The sequence below is a fragment of the Thalia democratica genome, chromosome 3 (genome assembly GCF_965202585.1).
Source record: "Thalia democratica chromosome 3, ktThaDemo2.hap1.1, whole genome shotgun sequence".
Taxonomy (NCBI): Eukaryota; Metazoa; Chordata; class Thaliacea; order Salpida; family Salpidae; genus Thalia; species Thalia democratica.
In genome coordinates, this window is record NC_139167.1 from 24,301,298 (window position 1) to 24,323,240 (window position 21,943).

General features: G+C 27.7%; 1 protein-coding gene across 1 annotated transcript; it reads left to right on the top strand.

Moving 5' to 3' along the window:
- The first annotated feature begins 2,800 nt into the window (after positions 1–2,800).
- LOC145832128 (uncharacterized) lies at positions 2,801–19,913 on the top strand. The gene is made up of 19 exons (XM_082939484.1): positions 2,801–2,911; positions 4,082–4,191; positions 4,703–4,901; positions 6,358–6,548; positions 6,809–6,992; positions 9,129–9,252; positions 10,274–10,331; positions 10,700–10,784; positions 11,193–11,376; positions 11,937–12,128; positions 13,508–13,634; positions 14,394–14,570; positions 15,610–15,698; positions 16,030–16,135; positions 16,364–16,446; positions 16,758–16,970; positions 17,148–17,363; positions 17,720–17,993; positions 19,585–19,913. Exons 1-19 carry the CDS (start codon positions 2,808–2,810, stop codon positions 19,911–19,913), a joined length of 3,045 nt encoding a protein of 1,014 aa, XP_082795610.1. The 5' UTR covers positions 2,801–2,807.
- The last annotated feature ends 2,030 nt before the right edge of the window (positions 19,914–21,943 follow it).

The window sequence follows — 21,943 nt, forward strand, 5'->3', positions numbered from 1 at the left end:
GAAAAAAATCGTTCTATAAATTTCTTACGTATATTATAAAGCTACGCTGACCGTTTTTTTAGTATCATCAGAGTATTAGTTTTATGTAGACTTAAAGATAAGAAGTTTCAAACATGAACTAGAACATGTAAAAAAATCACATACATTTTATATTTACACATACTTTAAACTGTCGAAAGTGGACGCTTAGTATACAAATAAAACATTTATGTGAAAAAAGCTTTTTATTTTGTTTAAATCATTACTTTCAAAAAAAGTCATTTTTACTATTTGCATATACTTAAAGTTGACAATAAAGTTAGCTTAACTGGTAAATAATTTTCAACTAGTTTTAAAAAAGTTCTCATACTTCATACAAAAATAATTTTATACAAATAAGTGTCCAAAAGTACTGAAATTCATTGTTTTGAACTTTACTTAGTTTCCGAAAAAAAAAAACTAAATGAAACTGTTATAGTAATTTACTACTTTTTCTAGGATTAAACTTAACATATGTTTTTTTTTATTTTTTATACGATTAAAACTTGTATAAATAAAAATTAGTTACTAGTTATATTTTTTGCTCAAAATATAAAATTCGCGCAACTACTAAATTAATGTAAACTAGAATAAAACAGTTAAAAAAGTAAAAGTGATAATTTAAGTAAGAATGTTACAGTAAAGATTTTTTATTTGTAAGTATACAAGTATTTACTATTCAGTAATAAGTCATTTACTTAATTGATACAATGAATTAAAAAAATCGTTATATATTTCTAAAACATATAAACTGTGAATGAAACCAATCAACAAATCTTATCTTTTCCTGAATAGATTAAGTCAAACAGTATTTTATATATAAATTTTACGGCAGGAAACTTGGAAACAATAGAAAAAGGAGTATACTTGATGTTTCTAGAACATTTTTTAAATGTATATTAACTGTTTTTAAAACATGGAAACCGTTGAGTTTGCAATAATTAAAAATATTATAAATGTTTCAATTTATATTGATTATTTCCACAGTATCAAACATGGAAACAATAGAATATACAATTAAGAAAGAAGATGATGAAGAATTTGAGTTCTTCCTTAAAATGAACGCAAAAAAAGAACAGGTTATTATCTATGTTTTACGTAATTTATTATATTATAGGAATTTATTAAAGTGATAAGATTTTTGAGCAAGGCTTATTTCTTAATACTCGAATAACTACGTAAGACTTTCAATTACATTTTTAAGATTTATAGCTGACTGATTTAAACCATATGAGGCTGTAAAAAATTTTCTAAAATCCAAGGCAATTTATACATCAAGTTCATTATTTCAACTTCCGAACAGATTAATGTTGAATTTAAGTAGTTGTTAAACCGAGTATCGTTGCGTAAAACTATTTAGAGGTCAATATTGTTTGCGTTGTTACGTACATCCTTTAAATTTTTCGCAAAAAAATAAACAAGACCGTTTTAACAACTTTTTAAGAATTCTTTTCTTATCAACTCATTTTGAACTATAAAATTTCAAAAGTTGAAATAGAGTTGTGTTCTATCTTTATAAAGTGCTGATAATTGTTTCATACCTAATGTAAACCTTATTATTATGTTGTACAAAGCTAACGTTTTTAGAGTACAAATAATTTACAACAAGTCAAGGTTGACCATTTCTTTATAAAGTTACTAATTTAAAAACACTAGGTTATCGCTACACATAAAAAATATTTTGTCATATGCAAAGTTTGTATAAGTTATAGCTCAACAAACTACCATAGTTAAATAGTTATAAATAAATAGTTAATAAATAGTAATTATATAGTTAATAAAGTTTGCAAAGAGTTCATAATTTAAAGGCTTTTAGGTACAATTAAACCTAGACTTAGAAGCAAAACTAAAGCTTGATTTATTCAAACAAAATTTTAACTAAGTTATCATCAACAAGTAAAAATATACTCCTACAAAAAAAATTCCAAAGAAATAAATTAATTAAAACTAAGTTGCTTAAGTCAAATGTTATCAACAACAACTTCCTAAATTAGCTTATATTAATAATATCACAGTTACCGAGTACATTTGCCTACAGTCTTCTAAAAAAACATAAAGTGTACATCATTACTTAAATATTAATATTTTGTATGTAATCATTGTTACACACGCAAGTATTAAGTTACGATAATTTCGTTTGATAAATAATATGAAAACTACTATTTACTTTTAAACAGTAAAGCTTTTAATATCTTTAACTTAGATTAAGGCTAAATATTAAAGTTTACCTACAAAGCTATATGAACTTCAAAACCACACAGCTCCTTACTAAAAGTGGTAATCGATAAACCTGCAGACAAAGCTTCTATTAATACAAATATAACAATACATTTACCTACAGTCTTCTAAAACAAAAGATAAAGTTTACATCAGTACTTTACTATAATTTTTTTGCATGTAATCACTGTTACAAACGCAAGTATTATGTTACAATAATTTCCTTTGATGAAAAATATTGAAAATACTACTTGCTTTTATCACTTTTAAACCATAAAGCCTTTAATATTTTTTATCCAAAACATGGCTAAAGTTTAAAGTTCATCCACAAAAGCTACAAGTTTTATCAACTTCAAAATCACACAGCTCCTCACAAAAGTGGTACCTAATGGACTTGCAGACAAAGCTTCTATTAATACAAATATAACAATATGTCTGTAAAAAAGTAACAACTAAAGTTATATGTTCACCCACAGCTCCTCACAAAAGTGGTCCCGAACGGTCCAGCGGACAAGGCGGGGGCCAGGGACGGCGACAGGCTGGTGGAAGTGGACGGGACCAACGTGGAAGACATGACGCACGAGGGGACGGTGGACATCATCAGGAAGGCGATACCATCCAACAAGGTCACGTTCAAGGTGAAGAGGAGCAGTAAGAAGAAGAAGGAGGAGGCAGTGTGAGTTGAAATTGTGCTTTAGAATTATTTGTAATAAAATAAATTTGAAATATTAGAGTTGAAATGGAATAAAATTGTGCTTTAGATTTATTTTTAATTAAATAAAAACTAATTTTGATTAAAAAAGTTATTGATAAATTTTTTTTGAAATAGTAGTTTAAACTAAAGTTTTAATAAAAAGATTTGATACAAACACAGTTATCAAACTAATAGCTAGTAACAGTATTTATTGGTATAAATAGCTAGAGTATTATGGTTAAATTGTGCCTTAGAATTATTAAAAACTAGTTATTATTTAAAACTTTTACGATAACACTTTTATTGAAATAGTAGTTTTAGCCAAAGTTTTAATAAAAAGATTTGATACAAACAGAGTTATCAGACTGCTAGCTAGTAACTGTAAAAGTGTATAAAAGAAACTTTAATTATAAGATCTAATGCTTATATTATCAAGTACTTTAATAAATTAATAGTACAAATAAGCATTTATAACGTTTTAAAAGTTTATTGTAACTTTTTTATAATCTATAACTTATTTCTTAAGCCTAAACTGTTTGCGTTTAAGTTCATCATCATAGAAATAAAATATTTTATAAAATGTTCCAAAATTACTTTTTAAAAAGCTTGTAAACGTTGTTTTTTAAACTTTGGAAAGCCCGCAAACGTTTACAATAAATCATAAAACTAGAAAAATGTGTTTTGTAAATTTTAAAATATATAACTTTGAACAACTATTACACCGATTTTAGCTTATACAATAAGTTTATTTGGCAAATTATTAACTAAACTCGTTTTCATAACAAGTAAATAAACTTTTGCAATAAATCATTTGACTGCATAAAAGCAACCTTTGATATTAAAAAGTTGTTAAAATTGATGTCAAAAACACACATTTACCGGTATTGTTTGACTAGGAATTAAATGTTTTATGTAAAAAAATGTTTATTTATATAACTTGTAATCAAAACTGACCAATAACTAAATTTATTTTTTCTAACCATTTTATTACAATTTTCAACCTTACATGCTTATGACTACCTAAGTAAGTTTGAAGCATTTACAAATATTCTTTTATTTTAGTTTAATATGTGTTTTGAATACGTTTTAATCTATTTAGAATACAAATTAAAATGTTTTATTGTGAAATTTTAACAATTTATTTTTTTACAGAAAGCCAAACAAATCAAAAGCAAGTAAACCAAGGATTTGCAAATTAGTAAAGAAAGATGGACAGTCTTTCGGATTCAACCTAAAAGGTTTTGCTGCAAGAGAAAAACAAGGTTAGTATAAAAATGTATGAACAATTTTCTAAACGAAGCAAGTTACATTAAACACTGAAGTACTTTATACCATCTTTAAGCTTTATTTTAAAGTCTAAGTTTGTTCTCAATTATAGTTAAACAACCGATCACATAACTTTACGGAAACATTTTAACTACTTTACAACAACTTAAAAATACGCTTTCTTGTAACAATTATTTTACCAACCACTACTTTTTCATATTTACAGTGTCCATGTAATAAAGTTTCCTCACACTAATTTAAGAACGGTAGTTACACTATGACGTCACAATTTTTTATCAATCAGTACGCAATAACATCCTTACTAACTAATTATACTTAACAACAACCCAAATGACTAAATTCACACCCAATAACCTGCAATGTTAAACACCATTATAGTTTCATTACATGTCACAAATATCACTAATACCTGAGCTTCTACAAACAAAATTATAATTACTATTAGCTTATAAAATATTGACTTATCACTGCTATCTTTCACTACAGCGCATGTTATTGAGAACATAGTCGAAGGAAGTCCTGCCGACAAGGCCGGTTTGATGGACGACGACCGAGTGATCAGGGTGGGCAAGCAGAATGTTGAGAAGTTGACCCACCAGCAACTTGTGCAGGTTCTGAGGAAAAGTGGCAACCAGGTCACTTTGCTTGTGGTTGACAAGATCACATACCATCACTTCAGAGCAATGTTAGTGATCAATAAAATACATATATTTATTCACTAGTACACATTTTTAATTTCATCAGTATAGATAATTATATTTTGGTATATTACACATAAACATTGACAAGATTACCATCATCATTACAGCGCAAAGTTGGTTTTTTATTAAGTTTTGTTTAAATTAGGTAACTATATAAAACTTGTAACATTGAAAATTAAAACATTTGAATAGGTACATATAGTTAACACAAGATCATTATAGAACCATGTTAGTAATCTTTATTATAAAATATTTTATCTGATTAATAATGTTAAGTATATTTTAGTTAGAACTAAAAAAATTATAAATAGTTATACATAAGTAATATAAAATCACCTTTCATCAAAACAAAGCAATGATAGTATTTGTTTTTTCAGACTACTTACAATAACAAAAATTTTAAAAACTTTGCATGTATCTTTAATCTAATGTCCATATTAAATTAATAATACTTTTTTGTTTCATATAAATTAAAATTTATGTAAAGCTTGTGAGCGACTTTACTATAACAAGCAAAAGTTTTGTAGTGTTTTAGACTCTTGGTTAAAGTTTGTTCAAATTTTTCTATTTTATGTTAGAATGTTGACATGACACTTTTTTAATAATATTTTGGTGGTAAAATTGAAAAGTAAATTTAATTCAACGAGAAAATTAAACGAGTGCATAAAGTACATCAAGATTACGTAGATTTGAAATGTTACAATCAAATAATTAATATATAAAAAAAGGAAGCATAAAAGTCTTTAAATAAAAATAAACCGTACTACTTTGATTCAAACACTAAAAAATACTTAAGAATATTTTAGAACTTTTAAACTGAACAAAAACGTCTTTTGTTTTTTTACTTTAAAATGTTTTACTTAACATGTTTACGACAAAAACAGCTATAAACGTTTTGTCACGTAAAAGTTACGTTCGTAAAAACAACATAAAATTAAACAAACCACTTGAAAAGCTAATAATTAACATAATTGTAATGGGACCGCAGATGTACAATCTTTGATAAAGCAATTAATTTTTATTATGTTTACACAATAGCACTGTTGCCGACATAAAACTAGATTAAACCGGGTAAATATAGTGATAAAAACAAAATAAAATCTGCATAATTACGTAAAAATTATTCTAAACAGGTTTGTAGTCTAATTATTAGCTTTTAAAATTGTATATTTAACTATATTTTGGATCTTTAGTCTTTCCTTTTAGCATATAAACAACATATAAGCGTTTTATAAAAATTTTAAAACCCCAAATATCTGTTTTAAATGCGTCAAAAAATAATTAAAACTTTATGGTTGTCTAAAATTTCATTATCTTTATTTTATTTGAACTTCAGATATTTTCAGATACTTTGGACTTTATATATCTGTTTTTAAGTCAATACAGTTTAAGAGGTGTCTAAAAAAACATAAACGCTGTAACTTTTAATTTTTAATTCAGGAAAAAGAAGATAACTGAGAAAGATGCAGTCATGGCAACCTCATCGTCGAAACCTCACAGGTCCCAGGGTGGATCCCCCCAATCGGACCTTAGCAACGAGGAATCGGATAAGCAAGTTGCCAGGCAGCTGCACGTGGTACCCAGTAATGAGGGCATGGGGTTCTTCTTGAGAAAGAAGGAGGATAACGACGGTTTGTGTTGTTTTGTTTTTTATAAGACTTAAAGTACTAAAAAATCTTAGAGTTCTTCGAAAATACTTAAGCTAAAGCTATTTTTTTACACTAAAAAGTGTTTGAAATTCTTTTTTAACAAAGCTTTAAACTATTTGTCTGTTTGAAAAGATGTTTGAATAATGACTACCCGTCGTATAAAATCTTTGAAAAATTTATAAAATAAAATTTTACTAACTTTAATGAACTTTTTTTGTAAAGTTCTGAAAAACTTCTAACAGAAGAGTTCGTGGGAGGAGTTGAGAAGTCGGGATCGGGATACGTGTGCGGGTTGAGGGAAAACGACAGGATAGTCGGAGTTAACGGGGTTTCAGTTAGGGGGAAGACCCATGAAGAAATTGTGGAGTTGTTGAAGAAAAACAAGCATCATGTTATAATGGTTGTGCTGAGTCCCAAGACATTGAAGTTTGTATTGTATTTTATTTCTAATAATATATTATGCTTATTTTACACACATCTAAAAAGTTCATGTGTTTGTTGTTTTAAGTTAAAAAACGCTGAAGTTAGCAAGCATTTAAAAATTCTAGAATTAGTATAGATACAAATTGAATAAAAATGCATGTCTGTTATACTAATTTTTTACTACACTATCATAGAAAAAATAACTGTAAGACAGCAAATTGTAGACCGATTAGAATTAAAATATAGTTCATAAGTTTTGTATAACTACTTCTCAACTATTCAATAACTTTAAAGTTAGTTTTCTTAGTTTCTTTATAATAACTCAAAAATCTGGTTTACATCTATGTTATTTTTAAAAGTTAACTAATTGCCAATAATCGCAAACATATGGTCGTCTATATATGGGAGCTAAATAAGCTTTTAAAACATAATATTCAAAGTTGACAACATTACATTGTTAAAACATTCAACTGCTAAGTGTCATATTGTATGAGTCGTTGTAAGACTGAAAACTTTGAGGTTAGGCGAATAAACATTTTAGAACAAACATTAGCAGTGGTTGCTTTAAGCCTTAAGACACTGACGTATATTTGAGTAATTATGAATATTTTCATGTGAACTTAAAGCCAAAACATTTATGTAAGGCGTTTTAAATTTTTTTTTTTGTTAATTCATTTTACGCTTTTTTCTTCAAAAGTTTTTAGTTATTAAGTGTATGATGCTTATTTTTTTTTAACCTTTGTTTTACTTGCTTAAGTCTATTTATACTTTATGAAAGTCACGAAATTAGAAACATACGTTTTTTAACGGTTTATAATTTTAAAACGCTAAAATAGTTACTAGTTTCTAAATGCTTACAAATGAAAATGACTTTCATTGGTAGCTACAAAGTATTTTGTTATATTTGAATAATTTACTGTGTTTTTTAGCTAAATTTTGCACTTAAAATGTACTTGAACGTTATCGAATATCTTCGGAAATAATTTAGGAATTAATTTGTACTTTTAGTATTTAAAACCGTAAAAAGTTTATATGAAGTCATTTACATTCTTTTAAACTTCAGCTACATATATCTAATAAAGTTTATAACCGTATCTTCCAAGTTTACTCAATGTAAAACAAACACTTATCTTATTTTGTGCGTCATACCGTAAGTATCGCAAATAAGAGAGAATTTAAGTTTAAGACAAAGTCAACAGCCTTTAAAAAGGTTTTTATTGGTTTAATTATGTGTATTTTCTGTAAATAAAAATTAATAGGTTATTGTTTGCTTTAAACATAAGCTCATTTATTTTAAATTTACTAAATATTAAAGTTATTTAAGTTTGTTAAAACCTATTTTTCTTAAGTTAAACAAGTTATTTGAATGTTTTACTAATATTTTGTTATGAATAGTTGAAGTTTTGAGAATTTACTGATTATTTCAATAATCAATAATGAAAGTGAAATATCACAATGACTTGACATTATTTTTAGCAAACAAATTTTCCCTGTTTACTGTAAACTTTTTGTTAAATACAAATTAACTCTCAACACGTAAGGTAAACTGTAACCTGTAACTGTAAACAAACAAAAGGTGTTAGAATAATAGAAAGCACTAAATATTGTTATGAAAGTTGTGACTAATCGGTGTAAAACAAAAAGCTTTTGTTTTATACATAAATCAAAGTTTAAACAACTTTTAAAAGCAAATAACTAGTAATAAACTTACTTAAACAGGTTTTGGTTATTTAGTTGTTCAATATTAGTTTATGCCTAGCAATAAATTTAATGTTTATTTGTAAATTATAGAATTTAAGAAACACTGTCATGAAAGCTTTCAAGTCTTTTACCAATTAAGTCTAACCATTGTTATAAAATCAATAATGGAAAATAATTAGTTTAAAATTTTAGGAGTACGGATTTTTCCTTAGAGTGGAGAAGTTTTTTTATAAATGTAAAGAATAAGTTAAAAATACAACTAAAACTAAAATTTTAACTGCTACGTATTCTTTTTACCAATCAGTCTTTAAAGTATTGATTTATGGATTAAAAAAGTAATTTTTCAAATATTCGTAATAAATTTAAAATACATGCGAACACAACACAAGTTTGAAGTTGTATATTACTAATAAAACTTATTTTAAATTTTTCACACAGATTGATAGAATCGAAAGGAGTCGGATCTTTGGGATCGATGGAGACTTCTAATCTCGAGAAGCCGAGGATCGTCAAACTCGAAAGAGGGGATGACGGGTACGGATTCTTCCTTAAAATGGAGAAGGTATATTTGAAAAGCGTATAATAAATCGGAGATTTAATAAAAACTTTGATACTTCTTTTTTAAATTGGGTTAAAAATTTATAATGGAAAATTTAAAGTAAATAGGTAATAATTAGTGTTTATTTTAGTGTTTGTTTTATTTATTAGAAGTATGTTTACTGAATTGTATACAGTGACCAGTTGCTCAAACGAAACTAAACATATTTTAGGTTTTAAACAACAAACGGAGAATTTTAAACATAAAGCAAATTTTATGCTCACGTTAAAAACAAATATAACTTTTTTTAACTCTTTTTTTGTATTTTTTATGACATCATTATCAATATGATCGTGTAAAGCTCTAAAATGGTATGATTAAAACTGGTTAAATTACTTTCTTTCTAAAATCGATAAAATAGCAATTTAACAGAAAATTAGAATTTACGAAAACTTTTAAGCGATTTTGTTTAACAAAAACTGAGTTAAAATATGACAGTAAAAGTTACAAAATGTAAAGTTTCCTCGTTGCAAAGTTTCATACACATAATATTACCGAAACCAAACATTAATAATTAACTACCGCACTGAATTATCTGTATAAATGTTTTATTAGCAATTGATAATAATATTTGTTTTTCAATACCCGCTACAGCGTACTTGTGTAATCAATACATTAACTTTTCGAAACGGTGTGGATAGTTTTAAAATATACAAGTTTTAATTTTGAACGTTGTATTTTAAATGAAGTTTTAAAAAGATTCATTTTGTTTAAAACTACTTAGCATGTTGTTTTATAAATTAAACACATAAGTTTTAATGGCTAGTTGTACTAAACTTTTAATCGATTATAATTTTTCTTTAAAAAACTTGCTATTTCACAAACCAAAAGACAATCTGATAACTTTTTTTTAAATCTCTAATCAAGTGGTTGGGTTTATAATTTGAAATAGTCTTACAATATAATATAACACTGTAATATATGTTTAGCTTACTCTATTGAATAAAGTTTATAATTCATTTTAGTTTCAAATGTTTCTTTTTAGGGAAAACCCCATCACGTGTTGACTGACATCGAAGAAAATTCAGTGGCTGATAAATCAGGTATTAAAGTTTAAATAAGAAACTAATCTTTAATTAAATATATAAACTTCTGTATTAAATTTCAAGAAATATTCTTTATTACAAACAAGTAAAAAAATGTTTTGCATTACAATAGTTTATTAAGCTGATAAATCAGGTAAGTAGTCAAATAAAAATGAAAGCTTTTCATTAAGAAACAATATTAGACATTATAAAAATACAGTTTTGGCCAAGAAATAAACTATAATATAAATCAGATATTTAGAATAAACGAATAACAGTTAATAAAACTATATTAAAATTGATAACGAGTCACGAACAAATAATAAATAGATTTGATTAATCTAATTAATCTAATGAGTTAAATCTAACAAATAACCAAAATACAGGAATCAAAAATAACGAGGTACTGGCTTCTGTTAATGGACACAGTGTTACGAAAGCTACGCATAAAGAATGTGTTGATAAAATTAAGTTGGTTTTGATATGGTATTATGTTTGGATGTAAAGTTTTAACGAAATATTATTTTTGAGAAAAAAAATTATAAGATAGTACGAACTTCTAATTCAACTTATAAAACAAAAAGCATGCATATACTGGTTTATTAATTACTTTAATAAAATATTTTGGTGTAACTTTTAAACTTGAGGCTTTAATAAAAAAAAACTAATTATACTTACATCCAAGTCTTGTCTTTTAAAACAATTAAAAGGTTTAAAAATAACAAAACAAAAACTTTTTAACAAAACCGATGAAAAATATTAAATATTAATCAAAAAATAAATTGCTACAAACAAGAGTTACAAATAAAACTTATATAGTTTAAAATAGATTTTGATATAAATAAAAAAACTATTTTACTTAAACTTCAACTTTTTCAGGGAATCAGGAAACTCGGTATCCCTGACAGTAGGATCCATGTCTACAATGGACACTTTCTACAAACTCAACATCGAAGTAAACGACGAGTTTATTGACAGCTGGCCGGAAGAAACTTGTTTCAGCAAAGTTGACATCGGAGATTTTGTTTCCGCTAGAAGCGCTGCTAGCAACGATGACAAAGAGGTTCGAGTGTTGTTACTAAAAATACCCATGAGTTTTTTTTTTCTATAAATATCAGTAATGCTATATTGATTTTAAGTATTACTAAAAAACATATACATTTAAACAATTACTTAAGTAGAAAGTTTTACTAAATAGAAAATTGTAAGTTTTTGCTTAAATTCGTCAAAGCTTCATTAACTTTAGTAATTACAGATGTAATGAACTCCTTAGTGGTTAAATATTTTTATTTAGTATTTTGGTATAGCCACTACAGCAAAACGCTAGTTTTATAAAATACATCTTTTTGATGTTACGAATTGTATCAAACAGCTAATATGCTTATTTTTACTATAAATTATTCACCCAGTACATCAAAAGTTTTCATATGTCAATTTATGTATTTCTGTTTAAGGAACACCTACCACGCTTGTGCCAAAACTAAAACTAATAAAAATGAAAGTAGGACCAAAATTTCTAATGATATATAATATACATAGTACACTGCAATGTTACTAATGCATACAAACATATAAGAAAACACCAGAACTGCATAATTGTTATATTTAAAACTGATTTCCCAGGAACACCTACCACGCTTGTGTCACCTAGTCAAGGACCAACACTCTTACTCCTTCTACCTCCGTGACGAGGAAGGTGTGCACGTGCTGGAGCAAGTTGAGGAGGAGGGCGCCGCATACAAGGCCGGAGTGAGGGAGGGTGACGTCATAATCGAAGTTAATGGGGTGAATGTTCTGGAGGAGAGTCACGACGAGGTTTGTGTGACGTCATAATATTACACTAATAACTGAGTTTTTATTGGTATAATAAATAGCTAGTTAAGTCATGATGAGGTTTGTGCGTTTCGTGACGTAAAAGAATATTTTTTAATTTTTGACGATTTATGTAGTTTAATAGATATGTTTATTTGGAACTAGCTTGTGACGTAATAGTTTTACTGAGATACTTTTTTGCTTGAGAACAGTCACGATGAGGTTTGCGTGAAGTCATAGTTGTTGCATTTTGCTGTTTATAAGTTATACTTAATTGAACTGTTATTATTTGTAATTTTTTAGACTTTTATGACCTAAATTAAACAGTTTGTATTGTGTAAGTAGCATGTTAAAAAACATGTTTAAAAACTGTAATAAAACTAATAGTTGAGTAGTTTCTGAGCATAAACAGTATAAAAGTTAATAAGTAGTGATCTTAGAGACAATAGTTTTAAAATATACAAAATAAATTTTTCAAATATTAAGCTTTTTTTTATGTTAATAGTGTTTTATAAGAAAACACCAAAAGACAAACATTTACACAAACCTTTTTGTTTTACTTTAAATTCATAAGTAATAATTTCATTAAAACATTTACGTTTAGTTTCAGTAGTCAAAAAACTTTTTTAAGTCACAAAGTTCAACATTATAAATCAAATGCAAACAGTAAATTACTGAAAATTTATTATGAAAGGTGTTATTGTAAAAACACACCTTAAGTCAATTAATTATTGTTTGTAATGTAAACACTTTTTATTTCGTTAACAAAAATTGTTTTGTGAAAAATATAAAACAATTTTTACAAATGTACTTTTTTAGTCTTTTAAAAAAAGTACACAAAATTTTATTTCGTTTTGCTCAAGCTTAATTTAAAAAAGCGCTTTTGGAGTAATAAAGTGATAATTTTTGATATCAATATATATTATATATATATATTATATATATATATTATATATATATAAATATATATATTATATAAAAAAAAAATGATAAAAAAATAATCAAACTTTTATGCTTTAACTTTAAGACTTAGCAACTTTACATAAGCTTTCATGGTGTTATGTTTACTTAAAGTGTTGTTTAACTACAGTCACGTTCTTAAGTTGCTCACGTTGAAAACAAAAACAGTATTATGATACTTTGTACAAATTGTGAACCTCAAAAATTATTTAGTTGTTCTAAAATAAAATTTGTTTAGTAAATAACAAATGTTATTATTCATCAACAAAATAGTAAAATTAAAATGTCTCTCAAGTATACCCAGATATGTAACATTATTTTTTAAATATGTTATATTCACTGTTATTTAAACTAAAATATTTCTGGTATTTAAAACAAAATTATATGTATTAAAAGATGTATTAAAAAATGTTTTGTTATAGGTAGTAACAAGAATACGCGAAAAGAAAGATAATGTAACATTCCTTGTAGCCGATGAAAAAACAAGGAATCACTTTAAAGCTAAAGGGGTTCTAATCACTGCCGCTTTGATCAAGCATAAAGTTGAAGGTAAAGTACTGATGTTGTCTAATGTTATAAACTTTATTTTATACTAAAGTACACACTATTTTTTTAAAAACTAAACTTAAATTAAGCTTAAAGTATCAGTACTTAAAAGACTTTTTCTTATGAAAAAATTTCACAATTGTTTAAGAACTTTTGAGTATTAATTATTTTCACTTTGGAATCTAATATAATAAAACACTTAACTACATTTACACTATAAAAAACAACTTTAACTAGTTGAATGTGATAAAAACACTACTCTTAAGCTTTAGAGTTACACATTTCGAAACAGCTTGTTAGTTAATCCGAATTAACTACGATTAAAAAAATTTATCGATGCAAAGTATAAGAAGTCTGTAAACAAAGTTATAATTTAAGTACATGTAAATTCCAAGGACGTGCAAACAATTAATGATCGTAAAAACCATAAAACATGCAGCTACGCCGCAAAAAATTTATTTTATGATAACAATAAAAAAATAATTTTCACGTAGTTTTCATTAAAATATGTTTCATAAGCTTCAAACTTTACTCTCAGCGTTTTAATTAACAGAACTCACTGTAATATCAAAATTAATATCATACACTTATCGCAATTTATGATAACAGCATCGGTTTTAAAAAGCTTAATTATAAGTAATATTAAGTTGAAAATTAGTAACTATTTTGTTTGTAATAAGCTATATAATGTTCTTGCTATCAAGTCAATTGTAAAACACATTAAAAAAATTATTGAAATAAAAACGTGTTATGACGTCACAGAAGCTGCCCAACCACCGCCACCAAGCGACGATCAACCGAAGCCTCGCTACTGCCACCTGGTGAAAGACAGGACTTTCGGGTTCCGCCTGACAAATGACCAGAACTGCGACAGACCCGGGCAGTACGTCAGACAGGTGGCCGAAGGGGGCGTGGCTGAAGTTGCCGGTATCAAGGAAGGTTGGTATTATGACGTAATAACAAGAATAAGGATGTTGTGGTGGTAAACATTTGCATGGGTAAAGGAAGTTTAGTGTATTATTACGTAGTGGTTTTTACTGAGAAAGGCGGGCTGCTGGTGTTAAGGAAGGTGAGTTCATAAATAGTAGACAGGCGTGAGGCAGTTCGCACATGAAGGTTATTTCTTATTGAGTTAAAGAAGGTCAGCAATATAAGAAATATTATAAGTATAAAAATAAGTATGAGTATTATAAAACTACTCATTTCTGTATAAGTGTTATACAGAAGTGAGGTAACTTATATTTATAAGGTTGGTTGTGACGTAATAAGTAAGTAGGCGAGAAGATTAATATAGTGTTGAGGGTGTTAGGAAATTTAATAGTAAATATTGTGCAGTATTTGTGGGAGTGGAATAAGGCTAGTTATAATAAGTATTAGTTTTTAGTTAAGTCGCAGAGGGTGGCAGTAAGGCATAGTTAAGTAATATTTACTAATTTGACGTAATGTGACGTTGCGAGAGTTAGAAGAGAGATTGGCATTAAAAGGTGACAAAAATTACTAATGTTTATGGTGGGAGGTAAGCAACGTATACTTCTTATTAAAGCTTAGAGATATAATTTGACTCTAAATCTTGTACATAATTAATTGTGGTATGTGAATAAAGTTGCACATAAAGAGTAGATAGCAAACGCTGCCGGGTTTAAAGAAGTAAACGTTATAGCTGAAAGGACTTGGATTGTAGAAATTGAGTAGTGATAATAACGTACTATGTTTACGTATGAGTTTTCTTAATCTACTCATTAATATTTTTAAGTGTTAATTAAAACTATGATTGGCTATAAAGACAGTTTAATAATTTTTGCACGTTTCTGAAAGTAAGAAGTATATTTGCTAATAATAACTAGTTTCTAGATAAAAATTTTTAGAAAACATAAAACAAATTGTAGACAAAAAAGTCATTTAAAAGTAAAATAATTAAAAATATGTAGTTGAGAAATATATATGACGTAATAAAGAAAAAACTTGAACACTTCAACAGGTGATCGTATAATTGAAATAAACTCAACCAACATTGAAGACAAGAATCATCAAGAAGTGGTAGCAATGATTGTTGCTAGTGGTAAAGAGGTAAGATCGTTTTTGGCGTTGAACTTTTTTTTACTTGTTACTTTCAAGTAAAGTTGAGCTGAACTCAAAATATTCAGTATATAAAATCTGCTGACTTTATGATAAAACAGTTAGTATGTTAAGTCATTTAACAAAGTTTTAAAAAATTTTCCAAATAAACTTTATAAAAACTACTTAATACAGAAAACACTTAAAACTAGTTAATTCAAAAAAGTATCTATTAAAACAACTTAAATGTTATTTAACAATGATTTTTTTTCAAACATGCGAAAAGTTACAATCTTGCCGGTAAAATACTTCGTACAAAACAATTAAACAATTATTTCCACAGGTAAACTTCCTAGTAGTTGATGAAGAAACTGATCTTCATTACAAGAACCTGAAAGTCCCAATCACAATGAGCCTGTTGACTGCAGTTGCTATGACTCCTGCCGAAGGTTTGACACTGAAGTTTAATTAAATTAACTAAAAAATATAAAAAAAATCTTTTTAAAGATTTAACAAAAAAACATATTTTTTTTTGTTTCCGTAATATGCAGCAGTGTGTAAAAAATGTTTATTATAAGTATTTGATTCTTTATTGAGATACTAAAATGGTTTAAGTATTGTATCGCTTGATAGCATCACTTGATCAGCTATTCTTTTAATCGACCAATTACAAACAGACGACAAGCAATCAGTGGTATCAGAGAAAGCATCAGTAACTGAATCTGTTCACTCAGTAGAAGTACACGCAGAACCTGAAAAAGTTTGTTATAATTAAAAAACATTCAGTTATTTGAAGCAAGTTAAAACGTAAAACTTTTGATATCTTGATAATTTTGCTTAAAAGTCAAAGCATCCTTGTGATCTGTTTTTGTTCAGTTTGTATTTTTTAAAGACAAACCTTTATCAAAAACTAGGTTTGTTTGAAAAGCAGTCGGTTGCAATGCAGCTCTACGCTAAGATTTTATTTTTCAAAACTAAAATGAGCTACACAGCTTACTATTCAAACTTTGAACACTCATTATAAGCTGCATAGTTACCGCATTTTGTGAAGTTTGCTTTTTAACTTCGCAGCCGGAGATAGTAGTCGACGAACCGGCGGAAGACAAGGAAGACTCTGACAAGGAGGAAGACTCACCGCTCAGGGAGGCAGCTGAAGACCTGGCGGCTGTTGCAGTACTGAAAGAGGTGATCGATCAGGAAGAAGAGGAAGAGGCTGTCGAAGAAGCTGTTGAGGAGCTGAAGGAGGAGATACAGGAGAGGATCGAAGAAGAGTTGGAAGATAAGGTGAGAGTTTTTTCGGCAAAAGTAGCAACCGTGATTGTGTATAATCTATATAGTGTACAGCAGTAAAATAAAGTTTTTTGATATAAAACAGTGTTGCTCTTACAAGCTCACAATTGTGCGTGGTTTTTGAAAAGCTTTAGAATCACCGAAAACTAAAAACAACAAAAAATTACGCAGGTTGGTGAAGAGGCCGCTGAAGAGATCGCGGAAAAAGCAGCTGAGGAAATCGTTGAAGAAATGGTCGAGGAAGCTAAGGAAGAGGCTAAAGAAGAAGCAGTTGAAGAAGTGCTCGAAGAGATGAGGGAAGAGGCGAGAGAAGAAATTGCTGAGGAAATTAGAGAAGAAATCAAGGAGGAGATCAAAGATGAGATCCGTGAAGAAATTTGTGAGGAGGTTAATTGTTGTTTGTTTTTTTTTGCATGTCTTAAATGACTTTGTAAACTTTTGCTGCTTTAACACAAAAATACTTTATGCTGTAAACAAATTAGCAAGTTTAGTTTTTAATTTGCATTCAGAAAAAAATTGAAATCTACTTTTAAATATTTTAGAGAATTTAGTGAACTCATTTTACACGATCTTCCTTAAAATATATGCCCTTTTTACCAAAACAAATATGCAATTTTTAGTCATTTAGCCATTTTAGTCTAAATAGCCATTGTAGCCATTATATACATTTTAGAGCCTTTAAAAAACTCTTACCATTATTAAGTAATATGCCCATTTTACCAAAACATTTATACAATTTCCAGATCATTGAAGACGTCGTGGAGAATGCTTACGAGGATGCCATTGAAGAAAAACGAGAGACCGAAGAGGAAATGCGAGAGAGGCTGAAGGAAGAACTGAAAGAGCAAATGAGAGAGGAAGAAGAACAGAGATTGAGAGAGGAAGAAGAGAGGAAAGCGAGAGAAGAGGAAGAGAGAATAGCGAGAGAAGAGGAAGAGAGGAAAGCGAGAGAGGAGAAAGAGTCCCAGGAGGAGATGATGGCGAGGATCAGGGAAGAAGTCAGAAAGGAGATGGAAGGTTGGTTGTGAAAAAAAGATGGTTTTTAAATCAAATTTTTTAAATAATTTGATTTTATTTAAAAGCAGGGCTGTTGTATGGCTTTCTTAGATAAAGCGGCTCTAAAATATTAATATTTTGTATTTAATTGTTAAGACTAAATGCATGACATTTCTAAGTGTGAAAAACCGTAGAAATCACAAACGCTATTAAAAAATTCGATTATCGAAACTCTGCTTTTAAGTGTTTTTGCTTGAATGGTGGTCATCTGTTCATAGTCACACGTCCTAATGAACAAAATAATGTTTAAAAGTTTTTTTTTTGTTCATTAGGACGTGTGATTTTTATTCTCAGTAGAACAAGTGATTGTGTGGAGATTACAATAAATTTTTTTGCATGTTTCATGTTGTGTAAAGATTTTTTTAACATAAAGTTTGGAATGTCTTAATAAGTAAACTTGCAAAGTTTTAAAGATAAAATTGAGTTTGAAAGTTTTCAAAGTTAGATTTGTGCACTTGTTTTAACATTTTTTGATAAATCTTGTATACAATTTTAGTTTAAATTAGCTGCATGAAAATACGTCTTTATTTCATCACCTTTCAATTCAATTACTTAATACAGTGATGTAAGTCTTAGAATGCACAGCATATCTTATATATGGGAGCTGTTCATTTCTGACTTGTATTCATTTCAAACTCAATTATTTAAAACTTCATGTGGTTGTAATCACTTTTTTCGAAAACTGATCAAAAATTTTCAAAAGAAAAGAAAAACATTCAATTAATTTGTTTAGTTCTTTGCAATAATCAACTTTAAGGTTATTGTACATTTTGTAAACTACTTTAAAAAAATTAGTCTAATCAAGAATATAAACTTAAAATAATCGATGAGCAATTAGTTTTACCAATTATCAGAAAGTAATTATAGCATGTTTAATTCAAACATCTACTTCTGTATAAGATCTAAAAAGTAAAAACTTAATATTAATAATACTTTTGACTTGAAGTTTTTTTTAGTTAAAATTGATTGTTTTCCATTTTCAACGCTTAATATTGTCTCAACTAAATGCAAATTATTCATTGTAGTTTAGATATACATTAGCTTTATTTTGAAAAAGCTCAAAGTTTTTCATGAAACTTTTGTGATTTTTCGTTTAAAAACTTTTATTCAACATTATAACTCATTAAGGTTGGTGTGAAAATTATTTGAAATTAATTTATAGATTTGGCAGTTAGAATTAAGAAAGAAATTTCCGAGTTACAGAATAGTTCATCATATCCTTCACATTTACTCATTAAAATGAACATAGCCGGTTTGTAATTTTATCTTGAAAATTTTAAACGTAATTTAATAAATCAATTAAATTGCTTAAAATCAGAAAAATAACATAAAAATATCCATGTTGAAAGTGGTTTGAACTTTTTTCTTACCTTACGTATAGCTTAACAAAAGTATTTTGAAAAGAATTTAAAAACTCGTTATAACTTAACTACATAAAGTTGAAACTATAACTTTATTGGATTTTTGGCTGTTTTAAAGATTGTATAATTTATTTCTATTTTTCTACTAAATTGAAAAATATCCCCCTAAAGCAAACTATTTCTCCTAACAGCTGAAAAAGCAGCAGCCGCGATTGCAGCCATCCCAGTGCCCCCATCGCCCACATTGAGCTCAAAATCAACCAACCGTGAAGCTGCTCCCAGCAACGCACCCAGCAACGCCCCTAGCAACGTGACCACTCCCAGAAAAGAGGAACCGAAGGTGATCCAACCCCAGGTATCAATAAACGAGGTGAAGCAGGTGCAGTTGAAACCAGTCAACCGTGTCCAGGAGACCCCTGATCGTCATGACGACGAAGCTGAGGAGGAGAACCCGAGACCCGTGAGGATGTCGGTCAGGGACAGGATGGCCATGTTCAATGGAGGCGGAAAACCGAGGTAATTGTGTATAAAAGTAATTAATTTTTACAGATGAGCTAATCTAAATAGTCATTTATAAAACTATGACCCAGGTTATTGTTATATAAATATGTAAATAATTTACAACTTATATTGAAATTTTTTTTTACTGTTATTATTGTATAAAACTGATATATTTAAAAATATGTAAATAAATTATATTGACATTATTTCATCGAAAATAAATCAAAACTTAAAAAAAAAATAAACTGACAAAAATTATCTTGAATTCGGACAAAAACTGTAATTAGCTTCTTTTAAAATGCATATAAGTATAAATTTAATATTTACAAGTGAAAACATAATAGGTTGTTAAAAGTTTTCAGAGAATTCTTCGAACACAATAAAAGTAATTTAATTTTAAATAATCAGGTACAACCCACCAAAAGTCGATTCCCCCGTGGTCGTCAACGGCAACGTCAACACATTGGAGAAAGTGACGGAGGCTGTCGTCAAGTCACCTACCGTGACGTCACCAACTAAGAAGAAGAGACCCTTCACTTTCGCCTCAGCCAATCAGATGAGCTTCAAGATCGTCGAGTCGACGCCCACGATCAATTAAAACATCCGCTCTATGGCAGTATAAAAAGGTATTTTTTTTAAACTAATTTTTATACCTACTGATAATTTTTCTAGATGTTGTACAAATTGTGAATATAAGTTACTAAAGAGATATTAATTTAGCTGGTAACTGGTATTTAAGCTTTACAAATATACCAACAGTTATAAAACATTTAAAGAAAAATTGTTATTGCTAATTTGATAAGCACCATTATATAAATGTATAATTAGTCGATAAGCTTACAGTTTGATTGATTGAAATTGTTTTTTTTACAAAAACTTCTACAACATCTGTTTTTTTTTTTTTTTCAGGTAAACATACTCTAAGACTTTCTGCTTCCAAATTTAGTTACCAAGTACTTCTCAAAAAAAAAATTGATACCGGAATATTACAAGTACTCGTTGTTGTTAAAAGAAAATAATAGCTTCTTTTTTTATAGTACAATATTTTGTTTTGGTTAATACGTACTAAATAATCATGGTAATAATTAAGCAAAGTTTTCAACAGTTATATTTCATAAAGTTTTAAGTTTTAATATCTCATTTGTCTATATTTTACTGTTTTTATTGTTTATAGTTGTTTTATACGATAAGAAGGTTTGAGATAAGAGTTTTCTTTAATTACAAAACTTGTTTTAGTTTATAAGTGAAGGTATTTGAATTTGCAAGTACTTATAAGTTAAGAAAAGTTATTTTAACATGGTTTTAAAGTAAAAAAAATTAAATATATCACTACTATCTTGAATTATTCAAGTTTTCCATTAAGTATTTGTTATAGTTACAATAAAGTTAAAATCAAGTTTTTACTTTTCGAACTATTTCATCATTTTTATATGCGTTTTAATTGTAAATATGTTTTTCTTAAAGCTATTTTTTTTTTCTATGACAGCTTTTGTTTTCTTACATAATTATTATTCGGATGCAAAATATTTTGTTGTCAGTTTTATTATTTCTAAAAAGTTTTGAGCTCACGTCGATGCAAAAAAAGTCATTATAGTATTATGAATGACTATTTAAAATGTATATAATTTTTTTAATTAATCTGTACAAAGTTAATTATTTTTTTGTGAAAAGAAAATTACGTAATTTAGTTCGATGCCTTATAAATTACAATTTTTCTCGTTTTATTATTTTCTGAATGTAAATATTTTTGATTGTGGAAACTTTGTGGCAATGATTTTAAAAACTTGGTTTCATATTTTGTAAATAAACGAACTTTCTATTAAAATGTTAGTTTTATAATTGAGTTTTGAATTTATTTAAGGTTTACCTTATTAAAAAACTTAATAAAATGTGATAATAAGATGTAACGTTAAAAGGCGTTAAATCCTGGAGATCCTGATAAGCTAAGCTTATCAGAACAAATACCACAGATGTTCTTGTGCTAAAACTTTATTTCAACTAACGGCGTTTCACTGCTCTCAAATAAATTTAAGAACAGATCTACGGAGT

Bases quoted from the DNA above. Each gene is read 5' to 3' on its own strand.
- LOC145832128 (XM_082939484.1), top strand. From the start codon at position 2,808: ATGACGCACGAGGGGACGGTGGACATCATCAGGAAGGCGATACCATCC. The intron at 4,192-4,702 runs GTTAGTATAAAA...CTTTCACTACAG, and splicing joins TGCTGCAAGAGAAAAACAAG to CGCATGTTATTGAGAACATA. The intron at 13,635-14,393 runs GTAAAGTACTGA...ATGACGTCACAG, and splicing joins GATCAAGCATAAAGTTGAAG to AAGCTGCCCAACCACCGCCA.